The following is a 19,013-nucleotide window of genomic DNA, read 5'->3' as shown; positions in this document are numbered from 1 at the left end:
TTTTTTTCTTTCGTAAACGAAAGAATTTCTGAAACTTTAATAATCATTAACATTTCAATATCCTCAAAGATATGATGATCATCAAATTTCTGAATTACATCTTCCACAAAGTTTTTTATTTTAAGCAACTCTACTCTTTCTTTTGACAATCTGCAGAACACTCCTCATCTTCGCTACTACTACTGGACGAAATAAGTAGACAAACAAAGTACCATTTTTGTGACATTGCCATGAAATTGTAAACAAAAATGCTAAACAGCTGATCAGATTTGAATGCCGCACGTGCCTCAAGACATCGTTCGGAACTATGTGCACTTTAGGCAAAAAATGTTGCACTGATATTCCAATGAATACTTGTACTACAATGACCAATGGTTTATAAAAATTTGCACTCGGTGCGCATTTTTTCACCAATAAATTTGAAAGACATTTGAAGGAGGTACCTGGTGACAAGCTTCATGTAGATCCCCAACCGGCTCATGTTAATGTTTTAAATGTACATGTACTTAATAAATAAAACTTTCTTACCTGTTCAGCCATTATTAGACGCAGAGCGGTCAATGATAACTAGAAACCAAGATAATTTTAAATGAAAGCAGTTGAAATAAGATGCTTAATTGTTCAATGTTGTAGTATTTCCAATTGATGTTAATCCATTGAGCTACACTTCTGGTATGTTTGCTTTAATACTGCATTATGAAATTATTTTATATTATTTCAGATCATACTAATAATTCAATCTCTGCTAACATTCTTCTCGTAATGAGAGACACTGATGGTTTGTATATTATTGTATCAATAATTAGAATTTGATAGATGTTTTAGTTGAAGCTCCACCTGCGTCTGAAATGGTGTACCAAATTCCTAAGTACAATACAAGTAAGTTGGATTTGTTTTTTTTTTATTCACATTAATACTATAGTAAAATCCTAACTTAAGAAAATTCCTTTCTTCAGTGCTGCTTCTTAAGACAGCATCTATGTGAAAACAAATCGTATTTGTTTAAAAATTCGTATTTATAGTGTCACAAAAAACTTAGTATAATAAGAATGCTCTGCTACCACCAAGAGGGTTCCTGGTAGGTAGACATGGAAATCTTTTTAAACAATAAATAAAGTAAACACCATATAATCAATGCATCATGTACCTTTTTGCAACTACTAAGACTTACATACCTATATACCTACTTTTAAGGTTGTGTGGAGAAAAAATTAGATCAAGTGTTGAGAATGTTAACAGCCATCAAATTGGAGCTAGATGAGCTAAAATTGAAGAATCGTAAAACCAACCAGGCTGAACAGGTTTCCATACCAGAGTTTCCACTAGACCACTACAATGTGTAGAGGATTTAGAAACGTTTGAAAGAAACCTACAAACTGACGAGGAATTTAAAGTAAAAGTGGTAAGTGTCCGTATCAGTATTAATTGCTGTAAATTCACTACATATTTTCAGATTAAATACTTTAAATATGTAGGGGGAACATCTTTAAGAGACATAACCACTAGATGTTTTATAAAAAGTTTTACAAATAGCTTGTGCCAAAAATGTTCGTGGAAGGGCTGGAGAAATAATAATTATAGAGTTGAAGATTTAATTTTAATTAAATGTCTTTATGGTAATTATTCAATTTCTTTTGTACTAGCTATAATTTGTACCTTTTACAGATGCTATTTCTTCAGTTTTCCAATCCACTGAAAAGGAGTTTGAAACTATGGTACGGGATTATTTGCGTCATGGAAAGCAACGCCGAGAACGAGAGGAAAAGAACAAGTCCAAAAACGATGTTGTTTGATATATTGCAATTATTTTCAATATAGTATATTAAGATAAAAGTGTATAATCAAGTCTTTAAAGCACGCGCAACGAGTTTAAGGGCACGACGCAAAGCGGAGTGCCTTTAACGTTGCAAGTGCTTTAAAGACCAATTATACACGTGTATCTTATAGTATTTTTTATTATACCTGCAGTATAATTTAAAAATAGGAAATACAATGAAGTCATATTGACGTTATACTCGAATACATGTCTAATTAAGTGGGCTGGGTGTTCGTAATTTCACGATTGCCATGGAAATGTCACTTGACGTTTGCTTATAAAAATCATCGTCTTTGTGAATTAAACGATTTCCGTTGAAAAAGATAATACACCGTCCATTAAATCGATTGTTGTAAAATCTAAACAAACGTTGGTAGGTGTAAAATCCAAATCCAGTAAAGCCTATTATAAAGAATATGAAAAGTTGTTTCCATAGATGGAATAGGAAGTTACTTACGAATAAAGTCTTAAATGCATCCGCTGGCATATATGAAGGAAATGTCAAAGGTATTTAAATCTTCTATATTTTGGTGCATTCATTCAAAACTTTAAAGCAATGCTGCGGTTAAAAAGTGGAACAGATTTGGAAGCATACCCTAAATTACGCGCGTTTGTGAAAGCTTCAACCAAAGGATAGGTACAAGCCAAAGCAATGATCTGCATTTACAGAAAGCGACACCTAAGAGGATTTTTTATTTCATCCAGATGACAGTTTCAAAAGTCATACTTGAAGTATTGTTACTTAGCAACTTTAAAGCACGTGTGTTTTAAAGGCCCTTTTTCGCACGCATTTGACTGTTTAAAACGGAGATTGTGATTCAGGTATAATAAAAAAGTATATACCGCTGTGTATACTTTTAAATGGAGTTACAGTAATTTTCTGCCGGAGTTTCTGAGCGTTACAATAGAAATTACATTTACTTGTATAGCGAATTAAAGAAATTTAATGAAAGTCTCATAGGAGTTAATTTTTCCATAGGAAAAGATGTTATTGCGAGGTTACATTGCGAGTCCTTTACTACAATATGTAATTCAGGATTGAACTCTCAGTACTTGTTTCCTATTTGATATTCTAAGGGCCGGTTTATTCAACTACCCAACAAATCTTAAGTAACTACTGGTTAGTTAAATTTACTTATGAAAAGTAAAGCAATTCTGTCTATTCATGTGCTACTGGCTGTTAAGTAGATACTGAAAAGGTTGGTATGTTTTTAAACGAATAGTCACGCACACCAGTAGGTGAGCGTCAACGTTTTTAAACGATCTGTAATTCTTAGAGAGAGATGCGGCATACGAATGCTAGTATTAAACAAAGATAGTGACAACGTTTACGTTACTTTCTAAGGTGGTTTTGTTAGGTTATATACCGTTTGCGCTTTTACTTGTTCGGTATTAGTTATTCTACGTACCGGTACCATGGATGCATATACAGGTAAGTTTTACCAATTACGGAATATTCACTACTATTACAACATGTTTTTACAGCTAGTGATAACAAAAAACGGGCACGATCTTCGAATTTTACAATGGCTGAATCAAGGTTACTAGTAGACGAAGTTTGCAAACGGAAAAAAATTATTGAAAATAAACAAACTGATGCTGTGACATGCAAACAGAAAGAGGACGCGTGGATCAACCTCGAAAGTGCATTTAATGCAAACAGCGGATCCACGTTTCGATCAACTAAAATGTTAAAAATAAAATACGAAGGCATAAAACGAAGTCTCCAGCAGAAACGTAGTAAAGAGAAGTGTGGATTATATCGGACTGGTGGAGGCCCTCCCGATACAGTGACCTATACTGACTACGAAGAGAAGCTGCTAGCTATTATAAGTACGCAAGTGGACGGATTACACACGCAAAATGATTGTGATAAAGGTAACAATTAAAAAGACCCTATTACATTATTTACAAAAGTGCTGCAGATTTAGAAATTCCTGTTATTCCACCACCAGAACCAGTCGAATGTACTCAACCGATTGTAATCGATGCACCAATGTCGACAGCAGAACTTAGTGAAGATGAAAGTAATTTGTGGTAATTACAAAGGGATAAATAAGACCTGTATACTGTATATTGTAGGGTGTAATAACATCACCAGAGCTACATCTCATTTAGAACCCGTTGCATATGTTTTGGATATCCCCATCGAGATAGATATGCCAAATGAAGAAGCAACTCCAATTGAAGCAAGTGCAAGTGATGTCGGTAAGTGCTTCCTTTCATTTTAATTCCTTAATTGAAGTGAGTATTTATTGTATCTAGCAACAAATGCAACTGGTTGGCAATCGTGGACCCCACAAAAAATGAAAGAACCACCTCACAAAGCTTTGCAACAAAAAACAAACCGTAAAGCAAATCTAGAACAAAAATTCAGTAAATTAGCAAACAGTAGAGAGGAGCTGGTTAAATTGCAGTTGGCAAATGTGGAATTGGAAAAAGAATTCTGTAAGGGTTTTTCGGTGGGCACGCGGGTAGCTGCAGTCGTGCCCCAGGGTTTCTAAATAAAACTTATTTACACACCAGTTTCCTTTTATTTTTGAACACCGTGTATCTACACCACAGAATACAGAATTGTTATTTAGTTGGTAGCCCTGGTGTCGATACGGTAGTATTCTGCAGTTGGCTATGCCGTTGCCTCGGGTTGCGGTAAAAGGGCAATGGCGGCGATCTCAGGTGTCGAGATGTCAGAGCTGATCGCCTCGGCTCAGCGGTACTCTAATTGGCAGTAGCTGTAAGTTTATCGATTAGCGGGTTTTTATCCGGGAGTTGGTAAGCTATCGATGAATCGGGGTGCGAATGATTGGTGCCGCCGGGTTCTATTTCAGGTGAATGACACCAGCACTTCCGAATACTCGGCCCGTCAGTGCGGTATGGTACTTATGCTAGAGGTGGTACACAGGATGTGACACGGCCACTAACCCCGTACACCACGCTCGAGGTTGAAGCAGAATCAACGGTCGCAAACTGGAGGAATGCAGGTCGAAGGCCCCACAGTTCCCAGTTCCCGTACTTTGACTCGCCTCGTATCTAAGGGACTGGTGATAGTATGGTAACGAAAAGCAAGATGTGACACGGCCACTACCTCCGCTTAACGTTCACAACCTTACGACTAAATCAAGCAAGCGGGAGTTGGCTACATGCGGGTCACAGGCCCCACAGGTATCGAACTTCCGGGTGTTTGAGGGTTCGTCTTTCAAGGACTGGATGATTTCTAATGAATGGCGAGGTTAAGGGTGCAGGGACAGGTGGGTTAAGGATATAAGCGGAACGGAAACGGTATCGAATGCAAATGGGAAATCGGATGAATGATTATCAGTTTCAGGTCTGGATTCAGGTTTTCGGTCATCAAATGACAGGATAGAAAGGCGTGAAAGGGAAACAGCAAAGCATGAGTTAGAAATGGAGATCTTAAAATTGAAACAAAAATTATTACAAAAGCAATTATGTTTGTAAAATTTGTATTAAAATTCAGTTATTTTATAAAGTTACTTTTAATTTCTATGATTGTACAACTGTTCAAAATATTCTAATAACTCTCTTCTATGATGGTGGTTATCATTGTCATTCCTAGGTGGAGGAGCCAGTACATTCTCTATTAGTGGGTCATCCTCCAAATCGTCAATGACATCTCTCTCTTGACGTGCAATGTTATGTATTACTGCTGTGGCGACAATAATATTTTGTGCTAATTCAACACGACACCTCATTCCTACGGATAGTATAGGGAAACGCCGCTTCCAAATGCCAAAAGTTCTCTCCACTACAGTTCTCGTGCGGATTAACGATTCATTAAACAGGGTCTCTATTTCACCTTGGGGATTGTAAATAGGTGTAATTAGATACGATCTGAGGGGGTATGCACTATCGCCTAATAGCAGTCCATTGCCCATTTCCCCATTTTTAAATTGCATTCGAATGAGTGAATTATCAAATATATTTGCGTCATGGCTTGATCCAGGCCATCGAGTGACAATATTTCGTATGTAGTGCTTTGCATCACTGATAACTTGCACATTTAAGGAGAAATATCCTTTCCTATTTCTAAATGTCTCGGCTTGTTGCCCACCTGGTGAAAAGAAATTATGTATGTATTATTACATGTAGGTAAGTAGTTAGGTACTTAAACTTTGATCATACCTGGTGATCAGATTGAATCCGGATGTGGGTACCATCAAGGGCTCCAAGAACTCTTGGAAATGCTGCAATGTTGCAGAATTTTGCTTTGACATTATGTTGCTCTTCTGGATCTCTTGGGAAATAGATATAGTCCCGGCGTAATTGACACAAGGCAGTTACGGTTCTCTTTATTATTTGTGCCGCAGTACTCTTATGTATTCCGCCGAAATCTGACACGGTTATATAAAAGCTTCCACTTGCAAAAAAGCGAAGCGTAAGAAGCAACTGCTGCAATGGAGCTATGGGATTGTTCCTGACAAAAAACACGTAATTACATACCATCATCACAGATGTATACTTTTGCACTTACCTGTTAGTACGAGCCCGAATATCACCTTGTATTAACTCTAATACTACAAGGACGGAAGCTTTAGACAATCTAAACCGTCTTACAAAATCAGTTTCATCCCACTCGTGAAAGTTATCGACGTGACGAAATCTATTAATTGTATTATAGGGTCGCCTTTCAATGTTATTAATAATATCCATTTCGTTAAATAACAAAATATCGTCGATAACGTCCATTGTTTACATACAATACAAAGTGTGAGGTTAGAATAACTGAAGTAACACCTTACTGGCGCATTGAAGTAGCCTATAAGTTTACTTTACCAGTAAGCTATTTACACGCCCCTGTAAATTTACTTGGCTGTGAATATACAGATGTCTCTCTTACTTGAACCAGTAACTTACTTTGAACTTTACTTGAGCTTGAATAAACCGGCCCTAAGAGTAATTTACAGTTACATGCGAACTCAGTAAGTCAGAGGTACGTTGGTCTTTACACCTTGGACAATTAAAAAGGAAACTCTGTGAAGATGATACTTTGCCATCTTCATCCACAGCTGCACCTTCAACTTCAGCCGCAGTAGTGGCTGTTACTGCAACTTGCAAGTAGGCCACTAATAATGACTCCGGAACCAAAAGCAACGTTTTCATCAGAACATCAATGGCCAGATGTATGGAACGAATCTCAGTGCACTGATTTTAAAGAAAAGTATTTGTGGCTTGTTAGTTCAAACGGGAAACTTGGCTGTCAATACTGTGCTGCTAATTTAAATCACATGAGGCTGAAGAAAGAGCGGTTACATATTTCGGAGGAGTGCACCGGAAAACTTTAAGCCATTGTTAACAGATGCAAGTGATTTCAGAGCGCACATATATATATAGACACACACACACACACACACAGTGTGTCCCAGATAGTGTGGGATTGCATGGGTTACTTTGTTATTATTAAGGATAGAGAATTGGTTAAATGGGCAATGTTTTGCAGTTTTGGATGCTTATTTAAAATTTCCTTTTGGAAATTCAAAATGTCGCATAGGTTCGACGTAAATTCAAAAAAACTAAAATTGGTAATTTCCTTTAATGTCTTATATATATATATATATACAGGGTGTTTTTTTGGGAGCTTTAGTTAAAAGTTTCTGGGAAAGTAAGATAGGTAGGATTTTGAAAATTTGTACTTAGGTGTTACTCTGAAGGCCGAATCGATGTAAAATATTTTCAAAATGGCCGCACTTCCGGAAACACCGGAAGTAGATAGTAACTTCGTTATTTTAAATGGCAACCCCTATTTTTTATTGCATTTTTGGATTCTACGTGAAATTTCAGTTCTTTTGATACCCATATGTCATATCTGCCATTTATGGTTTTTAAGTTATTTTGACTTTAAGAAAAAAAAATGGCGGATGCAGATGGTACCTTGATAATTGATTACTTGAAAAAGGTTATAGTCATGGCAACCCATTTTTATCAGTGCATAGAGAATGAATAGGGCTTTCTTTTAGTGTACTTAAAACAAAGTTAAGTTGCGTACAACCGCACCTATGGAGATCCAAATTTAAGAAACTTCAAAGTCTATAAACTCAGTTTTTTAAATGGAATGACCATGTTCTTAATATTGCATGAGATAGAGAATCGAAATTGGCATATTTTGATATTACATGTTCCTATAGCTATCTTTAACAGTTTCTGATTTATTCCCATTTCATTGAATTGATCTCGGAATTGATGCCATTTTTTTTCGCATTTTCTTTTTAGTAGTTGACCATGATTTTATAACAATCGAATTTTAAACAAATCAAGGAATGGATTCTTTAATACCACTGATTCTAGTTCTAGTCTAAATAATTCATTAATAAATAACTCACTTAATAAGGATATAGGACAGAAAATTTTTGAAAAATCTAAACAGAGTCGTTCAACTGAATTTCTTAAACAACGTATAAGTCTGGAAATTAAGAGAGGTAACGCGATATCTGTTCTAGCAACAATTCCATACCAAAAATGTTTCAACAAAGTTTTTTATATTTTGCATTGAATTTATTTTGTTAATCTTGCATTTGCAATTCAATTCATTTTCTTAATTTCTCATTTCTTGTAGAGCTTTGTATAACTTGTGCTTCAACGGTTTGTAGTGCATTAGGGGTACAAAATTTCAAAAATTCATACAATTTCGTTCTAGTTTTCGAATGAATGTACGGAAAGCACGCGCCGCGATTCTGCCCATTTCACCATAAATAACAATTAAATTCCAAAATAGGTGAAACCACTGCGAGCCATTTTTCGATTTTTGAAAAACTTATGTTAACCTATAACAGTGGGTGATGGATTAGTGTCACTAGATTTGTTTAAAATTCAATTGTTATAGAATCATGGCCGACTACTAAAAAGAAAATCCTAAAAAATAGTGTCAATTCAATAAAATGGGAATAAGTCAGAAACTGTTAAAGATAGCTATAGGAACATGTATTGTCAAAATATGCCCATTTCGATTCTCTATCTCATGGAATAGTAAGAACATGGTCATTCCATTAAAAAAAACTGAGTTTTTAGTCTTTGAAGTTACATAAATTTGGATATCCATAGGGGCGGTCGTACGCAACTTAACTTTTTTTTAAGTGCACTAAAAGAAAGCCCTATTCATTCTCTATGCACTGATAAAAATAGGTTGCCATGACTACAACCGTTTGCAAGTAATCAATTATCAAGGTACCATCTGCATTCGCCATTTTTTTTCTTAAAGTCAAAATAACTTAAAAACCATAAATGGTAGATATCGACATATGGGTATCAAAAGAAGTGAAATTTCACGTAGAATCCAAAAAAGCAATAAAAATAGGGGTTGCCATTTAAAATAACGAAGTTACTATCTACTTCCGGTGTTTCCGGAAGTGCGGCCATTTTGAAAATATTTTACATCGATTCGGCCTTCAGAGTAACTCCTAAGTACAAATTTTCAAAAACCTACCTATTTTACTTTCCCAGAAACGTTCAACTAAAGCTCCCAAAAAAAACACCCCTATTATAATATATAATATAATATATATATATATATATATATATATGAGGGCGCCACCAGCTCGGACACTATAATGTTAGAAGTAGGGTCTGCTCCGATTTTTCTTTAGTTTTTGTTGCGTTCCCATAGGAAAAAATCATTGTATTCCATAATTTTAACGTCAACTTTCCCTTTATTCGATTTTTGGACGGCTTCAACAAAATCAGGAAAATCGTAAGTTTTGCGCTGTCTGTTCATAGATAGTTCCACCTGGTGGTGGAGTTCACAATGTAAGCCAAAAATGTATAAAAGCACCAATTCTTGTTCTGGCTTGAACAATTGTCAAGCCATATAATAATGTTCTCCAAATCTCTGTGTTTTAAAAAAAAGCGTAGAAAGTACTTACAAGGTCTTCTTTGTTGCGGCCACTTGTACCCTCGTGCCATATCACTGCGAAGGGTTTTGCTTTTGTATTTCCCTCAACTGCAACAAAACTTTCGTGATAAGCTATAATCCGTTTTGTGAATATCACTTTCTACACGCGGCAGCATAATTTAATTTTTTGTAAATCTGCTGAGAAGTAGTTAGTGTTCATTTCAAAATTTTTGGATCCATGCTCCTGATATTGTTTCACATTCGTCTTCCATGGCGCTTTCGGAGTGACCATGTAGCTTAAAATGTTCGCATTCTTCGCACTCCTCTTGGCCAAGTTTCGCGAAGGAGATATTTTTGGATTTTACTTTTAAGCGATAATAGTCATACGACACCTTGATATTGGGATAGTTTTCTAGGAATTCAGTGCACATTACAGACATGTTTACATCGCTAGGGAGATACCTGCGGTTCGATGCGTGTTCCCGTCTGTAATGGGAGATCTGCGGATTGAACGATTCTAGATGGTCGTTGATTGTTCCCTCTTCTTTAATTTTATTTGCCGATGGCCCCTCGTTGGTCTCGACTGGCAGTCATTTGACCTTAGGGGTTTTGAGAAGTGCATCGCGTACAAACCGATCATTGGTTTTTTGGTAACCAAGAGTTGTCAGGAAAAATACTTTACAAACATCTTGATTACATGAATTTTGGAGAGAATATTTAATTGTATTTTTTTCTTATTACTTTCAGCTTTCGGAAGTTCTGATTACATCAAACATTTTACTGAATAAATGTTCCTCTGGCAATCCAGAAGAACTTCCAAAACTCGCAATTTATTTCCTTACGTCTCTCATCTGACAATTTAGAACACTTCCTTCTGCAACCGGCACTACTACATCCAGGTAATATATTATGGCTATCATTACACATTTTTAATTTCTTCCTTTCTATCAAGCTTAATTCTATTTTCTTGCGTTTCCTGGGATTTCCTTTCTTTGTGTATTGAATTATTGCACCAAAACCCCAGACAGAGCAGTCGGCAGCGGGATTCGAACCCACAACCTTCCGAATAGCATCGGTGAGCGCATCCACTGCGCCACGTGCCTCGGTACTCTAATGAGGTACAAATACATTCTTAGCAGATTCTAAGATGTGACTTGTAGAGTCGTTGTGGATATCAACTAAATCACAGATAAGGTTGTATCTAGAGCACATTAAATGGACAGGAGCTCTTGGTAGTAAATTTGTACGAGATTGGGAGACATAAAATGCATCAAACTGTCTACTATTAACACGTTTAACGCCGCAGCGGTCCGTGGGGGCCGCTCGTAACATATCTGGTAGGGCCACGGCGGTCCCTAGGGACCGCTCAGTAGTTGCAGCAGTTTTAATTCCGTACAGGCCAGTGGACCGCTGCTTACATTAGTTAAATGTACTGTGTGGACCGCTGTGGTCTAGGGCGAATGTCGTGCAGTGTGAATTTTTGAATTTTTTGTTTTATTCATTTTTTATTCATTAAAAAAAGAAAAAATGCTGTTATTGTTTACTATTCCTAAGAAGTGATACAAAATAAGAACATTAATACGAATACGGTACAAAACAAGCTAAATGACGTCAACTAAACAGAAAAAAATTGATAAACCAATATTCATATCCTATTTGTGATTATTGGCAAAACAATCTATACAGAAGTGGGGCTGCTTATCGCAATCTTCGCAATATGTTGTCACTTTTGGTACCTTATTTTTTGTAATTAAACCTGTAAGTTTTTTTTCATAACATCCCTTGCAATATTTTCGTACTTCGTGAGCACGTCCTTTTTTTTTCTGAAATGTGTGCACATTCATTCTTTTAGACTTTTTTGCTGTTGTTGGTTGATCAATTGTTTCCTCTCCATCTGATTTTGGAAATAGCAAACTCTCTATTATGATCTCTCGAAAATCTGTAATTGACATTGTCGAGTCATTGATAGCTTTGAATAGGAAATGAGCATTTACTACCGCTGTACCTAAAAGCAGTTCTAAGGCAATTTTTCTATACCATTTCACAGTTTTGCGTAATGCGGTGCTGTAGCTAGCCATCTGATCTGACAAATCAATTGAGCTTTTTGCTTTGTTATATTCAACGATAGCCAGAGGTTTTTCAATTATACCTGTTCGTCGTTTTATTGTAGTGGTTGTGTTAGTGTGCTTAGTTGAAAGCATCAAAACGTCACGCCGGTCCTTCCACTTCATAATGCATATTCCACGGTTGTTTTCTTTTGCGATAATTTCCCCTGGTTTTAGCTTCTTAGTCACAACATCTTTGGGATTTCCTCTCCTGTTTGCCCGTAGAGTTCCGAGTAAATGAGTTTTATTATCTAGAAGTTTATTAGCAAGTTCCAAACTAGTGTAGTAATTGTCTGTCACTATGGTTCTACCAGTATTCAATAATTTTTCAGACAATTTCATAACTACATTTGTAGGAACTGAAGCACCAGCGTCTTTTTCTTTACCGCAATATAACTTTATATTCCAAGTGTAACCATTTTCACAACATAATTTAAATAATTTTATCCCATATTTATGTGTTTTTTGAGGAATATATTGTTTCATTATTAGTCTACCACGGAATGGCACAAGCGTTTCATCAATACAAAACTCTTTTCCTGGTGTATAAACATTTTGGAATTTCTTTACTAAACTATTTATGAGAGGCTCTATCTTGTACCCACGATCACCTTCTGGACAAGTTTGATTGTCACTAAAATGCCATACAGTCAAAAGCAATTCAAATCTGTTTCTACTCATGACTTCTGCTACAACGCTAACACCAAACAATCTTCGTTTGCACCAATAATGTCTTAGTGTCGGAAGTTTTACAATTCCCATGTAACCCAAAATCCCCAAAAATTTCTTTATCTCGTCTTTATTAGTTGGTTGCCAAGCATGAAGACGACTGTACTTTGGAACATCTCGATCCTGTAATAACATTTGTGTTGCATATAAATTTGTTTCTTCGGTCATAACGTTTAGAATTTCATCATCAATGAATGCAGACAAATAATCTTCTGGGGATGCACCAACTAGAGCCGCTGCTAATTCCGGGTTTATACCGGAGTTTTCAGTGAAACCAAATTCTTCGTGGTTACCTGTCGGATCTTTCCATTCCACATCAAATACCTGATAGGTGTCGTCCTCTTCATTACGATCTGAGTTTTCCACATTTGATTCTACCGGCATAGGTTCATCATTGAGAGTACTCAGTTCCAATGAAGATACATCTTCAGAAATGCTATCTTCACTAGAAGAGCTTGAACTTCTGGATTCGTTTTCACTGATAACGAAATTTGGATCTTCAAGTGAATCAGACAACGAAAAGGGATCGTTATCAGATTCAGAATCTATTTCATTAGACAATCTAAATAAAAGAGAATACCAATCGCAAAATATAATTTCTTACCGTCATTATTCACGTAATTCTGAGTAAGCTCTAAGATTCTTTGCGTACGTGTACGCATTTTCGTCTAATAATAATTGTTAAAACAATGGTAACACCACTCACAGCACACTTGTAAATACTAACGCATTGTCCTACGTGAGCGGCAACATGCGGTCGGCGCGGCGCGATCAAAGTATGATAGTTTATTGGTATTTCCTATCTAGCAACTACCGCGCTTCAGTCTTATCAACATGCGCTTGCATCAATTTATGTTCAGTGCTTGAACGTAGGACGCTCTGGTCGCGTTTGCGGTCTACGCCGCGCCGGACGCATGTTACCGCTCACCTTGGACATTGCGTTAAGTTCAACAGGCATTTGACTCGAACATGCGCAATAGGATATTTCTTGAACACGTGATGAACATGTGATGGACCGCTGTGGCCTGGACGGTTAATATTTCCGCCAGGGCCAGAGCGGTCCCTAGGGACCGCTAAATATTTTTAAACAATTTCATATAAATAAACAAATGTATCATGATATTTATAACTTTTTGCCATTATACCCGCCATAACATATCCGAAAATGCTTAAAATAGTTTTTGGCCCGATCAAAAATTTTCAAAAATTTCTCGTGGCACTCAACGTGTTAAGCCTAGACACACGAAAATTAATACATGCTAAAAGTTGAGGACAATCAGTAATATTGTTTAGTAATTTATATAAGCAAGACAAATTATAATTCTCCTAAATTCGCAAGATGTCATTTTAAAGGTATTCAATAATGTTTCATGATCAAATCCTTGACAGGGGTACGCACCAAACTGCTTTAACCATAAATATTTCAAAAATTTTCTTTGGATATTTTCAACTAAGCTTTTATAATATTTATAGTGGGGGTACCAAATAATTACGGCGTATTCCAGTCGAGGCCGAAGTAAGGTAAAATACAAAAGCTTTATAACATCTATATTATGGAAGTCTTGTCTCTTTTAAACAATTTATAATAATGTTGTGCCGAATCCCTTGGAATTCCATTTTTTGCCGTTAGAATCCATCTCCAAACAGCTTTTTTTACGTGAAAGACGCATAATAGTAATTGTGCTTCTGGCCAATATTTTTTTAAAACTTTTCTTTCGCCCAAATCGTCATCAGTCATGATAACTGCAGGACTAATTTTTGTAGGCAATATGGCTAGCATTTCCTTAACTGCAATATCAAACAGATCAGTTTTTTGACAATGGATAAAATGCATCCAACGGGTAATCCTCCGGCAGCACTTTGGACCACAAAAAAATATATTTTTTCTACAACTGTCAAAAAAACGTGTCATTTTCTGACGGATTTCGAAACGCGAAGTACTAGATTTTTAAACGGTTAATTAATAGGTAAGGTTGCTATTGACAACGTGCGCGAAATCGTCAACAGTGAAAAAAAGTATTTCGCGCACGGGAAAAAGTTGAACTTAAACAGCAATTTAATTAACAATCGGTTCAGTTGTAGAAAAAATATTGTATATAACGCTAGCGCGAAGTTATTTCGCGCATTTGACTGATATTTTAACTCGGCTTCCCCTCGTCAAAATACCTTCAGTCTCAATGCGCGAAATTGAACTTCGCGCTCTTGTTATATAAATAACTATTGTGGTCATAAGCATCGCAATTACCGGATGCGTCAACAAACATAATTTCACTTGCTTGAGGTATTTCTATGGAACGTTGCATAAGAGGTGTACATATAGCTACAGCATAATTATCATGTAAGGTTGTTATTTTATAACATAGACCTGACTTCTCTTTATGAAAAGCCAGCATTTCTTCTAACTTAAGCAGCATATTGGAACCAGTACGATCACCAAAGTCTTCTTTAAATTTCTTTTTCCACAAATTAGATACATCCGTTTTTGTTGGAATATAATGCCTATCATATAATATACCTTCATATTCATCACCCAGTTCCTCCATTTTATCCATACAATAGGTGTGATAAGCTGTGGCTGCAGAATGGCCTCTGTTAAAAAGTTCGCCTATCTTTTGCTTAGCCTCTGGGCCTAGAGGCCTCTCACGAAGGGCCTCAATGACGTTTAACCGATGATTATGTGTTGATTTAAATTCTATCAGACACGGATATTCTTCTGTTGTTATAGATGGTTTAGTAGACTTAGACAATTTAAAACTTTTTTTGATAGTTATAAAAACCTTTGCAGAACAATCAATATTTCTTGATTTTTTTTTTCTTTTCTGTCGTTGTTCTGTTCTGTTGTTTTGTAGAAGTATTTAAATGACATCGATAAATACGTTTAAAAATATTTCTGGGTGCCGTCGTCGGAATTTTAAAAGTTTTTTCGATGGTCCAGGTTTCTTTTGTTAACGCCTCAAGAAGAGAGACCCATTTCTAAGGAAAAAAATATGTTTTAGGCATCTAATAAAAAGTACATATTGGTATATGTCAAAAATTCCGACCCCGAGGTCAATTATTGTCAAAATAAAATACATATGTATATATATTAAAACATTAAACCCTCTTAAATTAGAGCACCCCGTTAAAAACACTTTTAGTTTAACAAAATTTCAGACGTTTCAAGTTTAAAATGAACAATAAGAAATTAAACGACAATTCTAAGAAAATATTATTTTAATACCTTAATAGTATTATAAAATTAACTAGCATGTTACCCGCGGCTTCGCCCGCGGTAGACGTATACGTTATAAAAGACGCATAAGATGAAAGATTTTGGTAGCATATCTATCGTCACTCTCACAATAAACAAAATAAATAAGGATGCAAGAAAATGACCTCACTGCACCCATCAAAAACTTTCACTATACCTACAGGTTATAAAAACGTTAAATACGTAACATTATACAACTTACCTCTACATCTTCTTTGGTAAACAGTCTACAAACTATTATATTATTGTCTTTAAGTATATATTCATAACCCTCAGGTAATGCACGCATTTTTTTTTAATTATTAGCACACTAATAAACAAACACCAATCTACTTGTACAACACCACCGTAAACTAGGTTATTTTATCAACATGTTTCCCTTAAACAATCCGAAAGAATTCAACCTGTGCCGCGATACAATGACTTGTAAATAACAGACGTATTAGATGGACACGTCTGCTGGATACAAACGGTGTTCGTGCGTCCGGGACATGTACTGTTTTTCATCTTATTGAAGTTTATTAGTGATGGGTTCGTAAAAGTGAGGTTACTTTTCTTGCGTTACAGGTGTAGAAACCGTGCGTTTTGACCTCATTTAAGAACTGTTGAAACGGTATTTTTAACAAAATTAACATGAATAATAGTGATAGTGATGATAGCAGTGTTGAGGGCCTTCATGGCAGCAAGAAACGCAAAAGGGATGCGAAAACATGGAAAAACAACAAAAGAAAAATTGCTGCTCGTAAAGGTGAAGCATATATCTCCTCATCTGGTAAAAGAGTTGCTCCAAAAACATTTGGACCTCCATGCATGTAATCTATTTTTCTATTATAATTATCTAAAATAACGTATCATTTTCATTTTTTAAGGTGTAAGATGAAAAGCACGGACAAGTTTACTGATGAAGAAAAATCTATTTTTATTTCAAAATTGTATGACGGTAGACCAAAAAATGAATATGATACTGTTAGATTATATCTGTGGTTTATGCAGCGACATCTGTCCGATGTACTTAAACTGCTGTACTGGTGTTAATAAAATGTGCGATTACTTCCTTGTGAACTCGCAACAAGTAAACGTCGTTGTCGTTTTAATAGGTTATGGACCCAGGCCGCCATTGACCAGTAATTCGCGTGTTTGTTGTGTGTTTCTAAATATGTCGTCGTTCAGTATTTTATCTACTGTGCCAAAATTGAAAGGGAGAGAAAATTACAGCGATTGGACTTTCGCAGTAGGTAAGTAATTTTCTAGTGCTAGACGATTTGGAAGGGTGCATAGATGGCAAGTGCGAAGACGTGACGAAAATCGCGAAAGCTAAGGCGAAGTTAGTGTTATCTATCGACGCATCGCTTTACGTACACATTAAAGAAGCTAAGATGGCAAAGGAAGTGTGGGATAACACAGCTAGCCTCAAAAGAGAGCACGGTCCCTTTAGGAACAACCTCTCAGAGAAAGTTGAGGTACCGAGAGACGCTCAATTTTCCGGTACCACCTGCAACTGTGGAGAACTAGGTGGAACGTTTTTCGGAAGGTAAGGCGAAGGTACTGTGACTCCTTTTTTTTGTTGAGTTTGATGTTTTTTTCAGATTACGAGTATTTTACTTCAGCGGTAGAAGCTGATCGCATGCTTCTCTCCATGATAGCAGGTAATGTATACTTTGAAGTTGAATATAAATAATGTCTTTCTTACAGGTGACAAGTACTCAACATAGTGACAACGATTTACAACAAACATAAAAAAATGCAGAAAAGTTTAGTAAACCAAAGCGATGTTTTGTTTTCTGTAGAATCTACAGTCGTGCTGTTTGTTTCAGATTGGATTTACTTCAACGGACGCAAGTAATTCAGTGTCTCCAGTCAAGATATCAGGTAATTTGTATTTTGAAGTTGACTATAACAACTTTATCTTACAGGTAGTCTTTCAGCTAGAACGTCGCATAGTTTAAACCATATACAGGGTGTTACACGACCGTTCGAAAAAAAAAATCCGGTTGTAGAGGGCATCAAAACAAGCACTTTTTCCAAATAAACCGAGGGTCCAACGTGTTTCGTTTGGGAGCCACCCCCCAAAGAGTGTTGAAATCTGCATTTCTTCTTTAATTTTTTTCTCAGCACCCATAAGAGTTACAAAGTCGGGTGGCATGTCTTTGAATAGGTTTTTGGGTATGCTCTTTCCGATTTTGCAATTTTTTTTTCAAAATTCCTACCCCTAAAGGGCGCACTCCTAAACTAGGGTGCAAAAAAAATTCTGATTTCGACGAAATTTGGTATCTGGGGGTTTTTTAACATGAAAATCACGAATCTGAAATTAGTTTTTGAAAATTCGAAAAAAAAGTTCCACTGCAATTCTTGGCGGGACAACGAAAATAGAGATAATTCCACGAAATTTGTTGTGTACATACTAAACGAGTTAAGGAACAAAACAGTTTTTTAAAATAACTTTTCAAACAAAAGTTATACTCATTTGAATGTTGGTCCTTCGGGTCGCGAAGTGTCCCAAGCCTACTAGTAAGCCATAATTTCGCATGTGGTGGTTGACAATGTCGCAAAAACAAAAGATTAACGGTTTGAGTCGATATTTTGTTATTTGGAATTAATTCGGTCATTAAATGATTAAAAAATTCGATGTATTGATTAAAACACCTACCAAGGTATCTTAAAGCGCTGATCGATTATTTATTATCTAAATAAGGTAGGGGAAAAAGTCAAATCTCTTTCCGTATGATACTTTTTCACTATGATCAAAAATTTTCATAATCTTAGGTTGAAAAATAACTTCCAAAAGAACAAAAAAAAGATAATAAACAATCGATCAGCGCTTTAAGATACCTTGGTAGGTGTTTTAATCGATACATCGAATTTTTTAATCATTTAATTCCAAATAACAAAATATCGACTCAAACCGTTAATCTTTTGTTTTTGCGACATTGTCAACCAACACATGCGAAATTATGGCTTACTAGTAGGCTTGGGACACTTCGCGACCCGAAGGACCAACATTCAAATGAGTATAACTTTTGTTTGAAAAGTTATTTTAAAAAACTGTTCGACAGTTTTGTTCCTTAACTCGTTTAGTATGTACATAACAAATTTCGTGGAATTATCTCTATTTTCGTTGTCCCGCCAAGAATTGCAGTGGAACTTTTTTTTTCGAATTTTCAAAAACTAATTTCAGATTCGTGATGTTCATGTTAAAAAAACCCCAGATACCAAATTTCGTCGAAATCAGAATTTTTTTTTGCACCCTAGTTTAGGGGTGCGCCCTTTAGGGGT

General features: G+C 36.1%; 1 protein-coding gene and 2 long non-coding RNA genes across 4 annotated transcripts; all 3 read left to right on the top strand.

Moving 5' to 3' along the window:
• The first annotated feature begins 65 nt into the window (after positions 1-65).
• Positions 66-1,797, top strand: LOC116172620. Its single transcript, XR_004145714.1, has 6 exons — positions 66-672; positions 722-778; positions 826-879; positions 1,195-1,402; positions 1,454-1,616; positions 1,666-1,797. It is a non-coding gene; the product is annotated as an uncharacterized LOC116172620 (long non-coding RNA).
• Positions 1,798-2,995: 1,198 nt separating this feature from the next.
• On the top strand, positions 2,996-4,320 carry LOC116170771. Its single transcript, XM_031487274.1, has 4 exons — positions 2,996-3,694; positions 3,742-3,843; positions 3,899-4,024; positions 4,082-4,320. Exons 1-4 carry the CDS (start codon positions 3,343-3,345, stop codon positions 4,318-4,320), a joined length of 819 nt encoding a protein of 272 aa, XP_031343134.1. The 5' UTR covers positions 2,996-3,342.
• Positions 4,321-15,343: 11,023 nt separating this feature from the next.
• LOC116171769 lies at positions 15,344-17,737 on the top strand. Of its 2 annotated transcripts, none has more exons than XR_004145516.1 (4): positions 15,344-17,271; positions 17,327-17,386; positions 17,433-17,609; positions 17,654-17,737. It is a non-coding gene; the product is annotated as an uncharacterized LOC116171769 (long non-coding RNA). The 2 variants fall into 2 exon arrangements; XR_004145517.1 differs by lacking the exon at positions 17,654-17,737 and having other exon boundaries at positions 15,344-16,552; positions 16,838-17,271; positions 17,433-17,476.
• The last annotated feature ends 1,276 nt before the right edge of the window (positions 17,738-19,013 follow it).

This window comes from Photinus pyralis, unplaced genomic scaffold (assembly GCF_008802855.1).
Source record: "Photinus pyralis isolate 1611_PpyrPB1 unplaced genomic scaffold, Ppyr1.3 Ppyr1.4_LG5, whole genome shotgun sequence".
In the NCBI taxonomy this organism is placed as follows: Eukaryota; Metazoa; Arthropoda; class Insecta; order Coleoptera; family Lampyridae; genus Photinus; species Photinus pyralis.
This window is presented reverse-complemented; position numbering and strand designations above follow the sequence as displayed.

Bases quoted from the DNA above. Each gene is read 5' to 3' on its own strand.
- LOC116170771 (XM_031487274.1), top strand. From the start codon at position 3,343: ATGGCTGAATCAAGGTTACTAGTAGACGAAGTTTGCAAACGGAAAAAA. The intron at 3,695-3,741 runs GTAACAATTAAA...AAAGTGCTGCAG, and splicing joins GCAAAATGATTGTGATAAAG to ATTTAGAAATTCCTGTTATT. The intron at 4,025-4,081 runs GTAAGTGCTTCC...TATTGTATCTAG, and splicing joins AGCAAGTGCAAGTGATGTCG to CAACAAATGCAACTGGTTGG.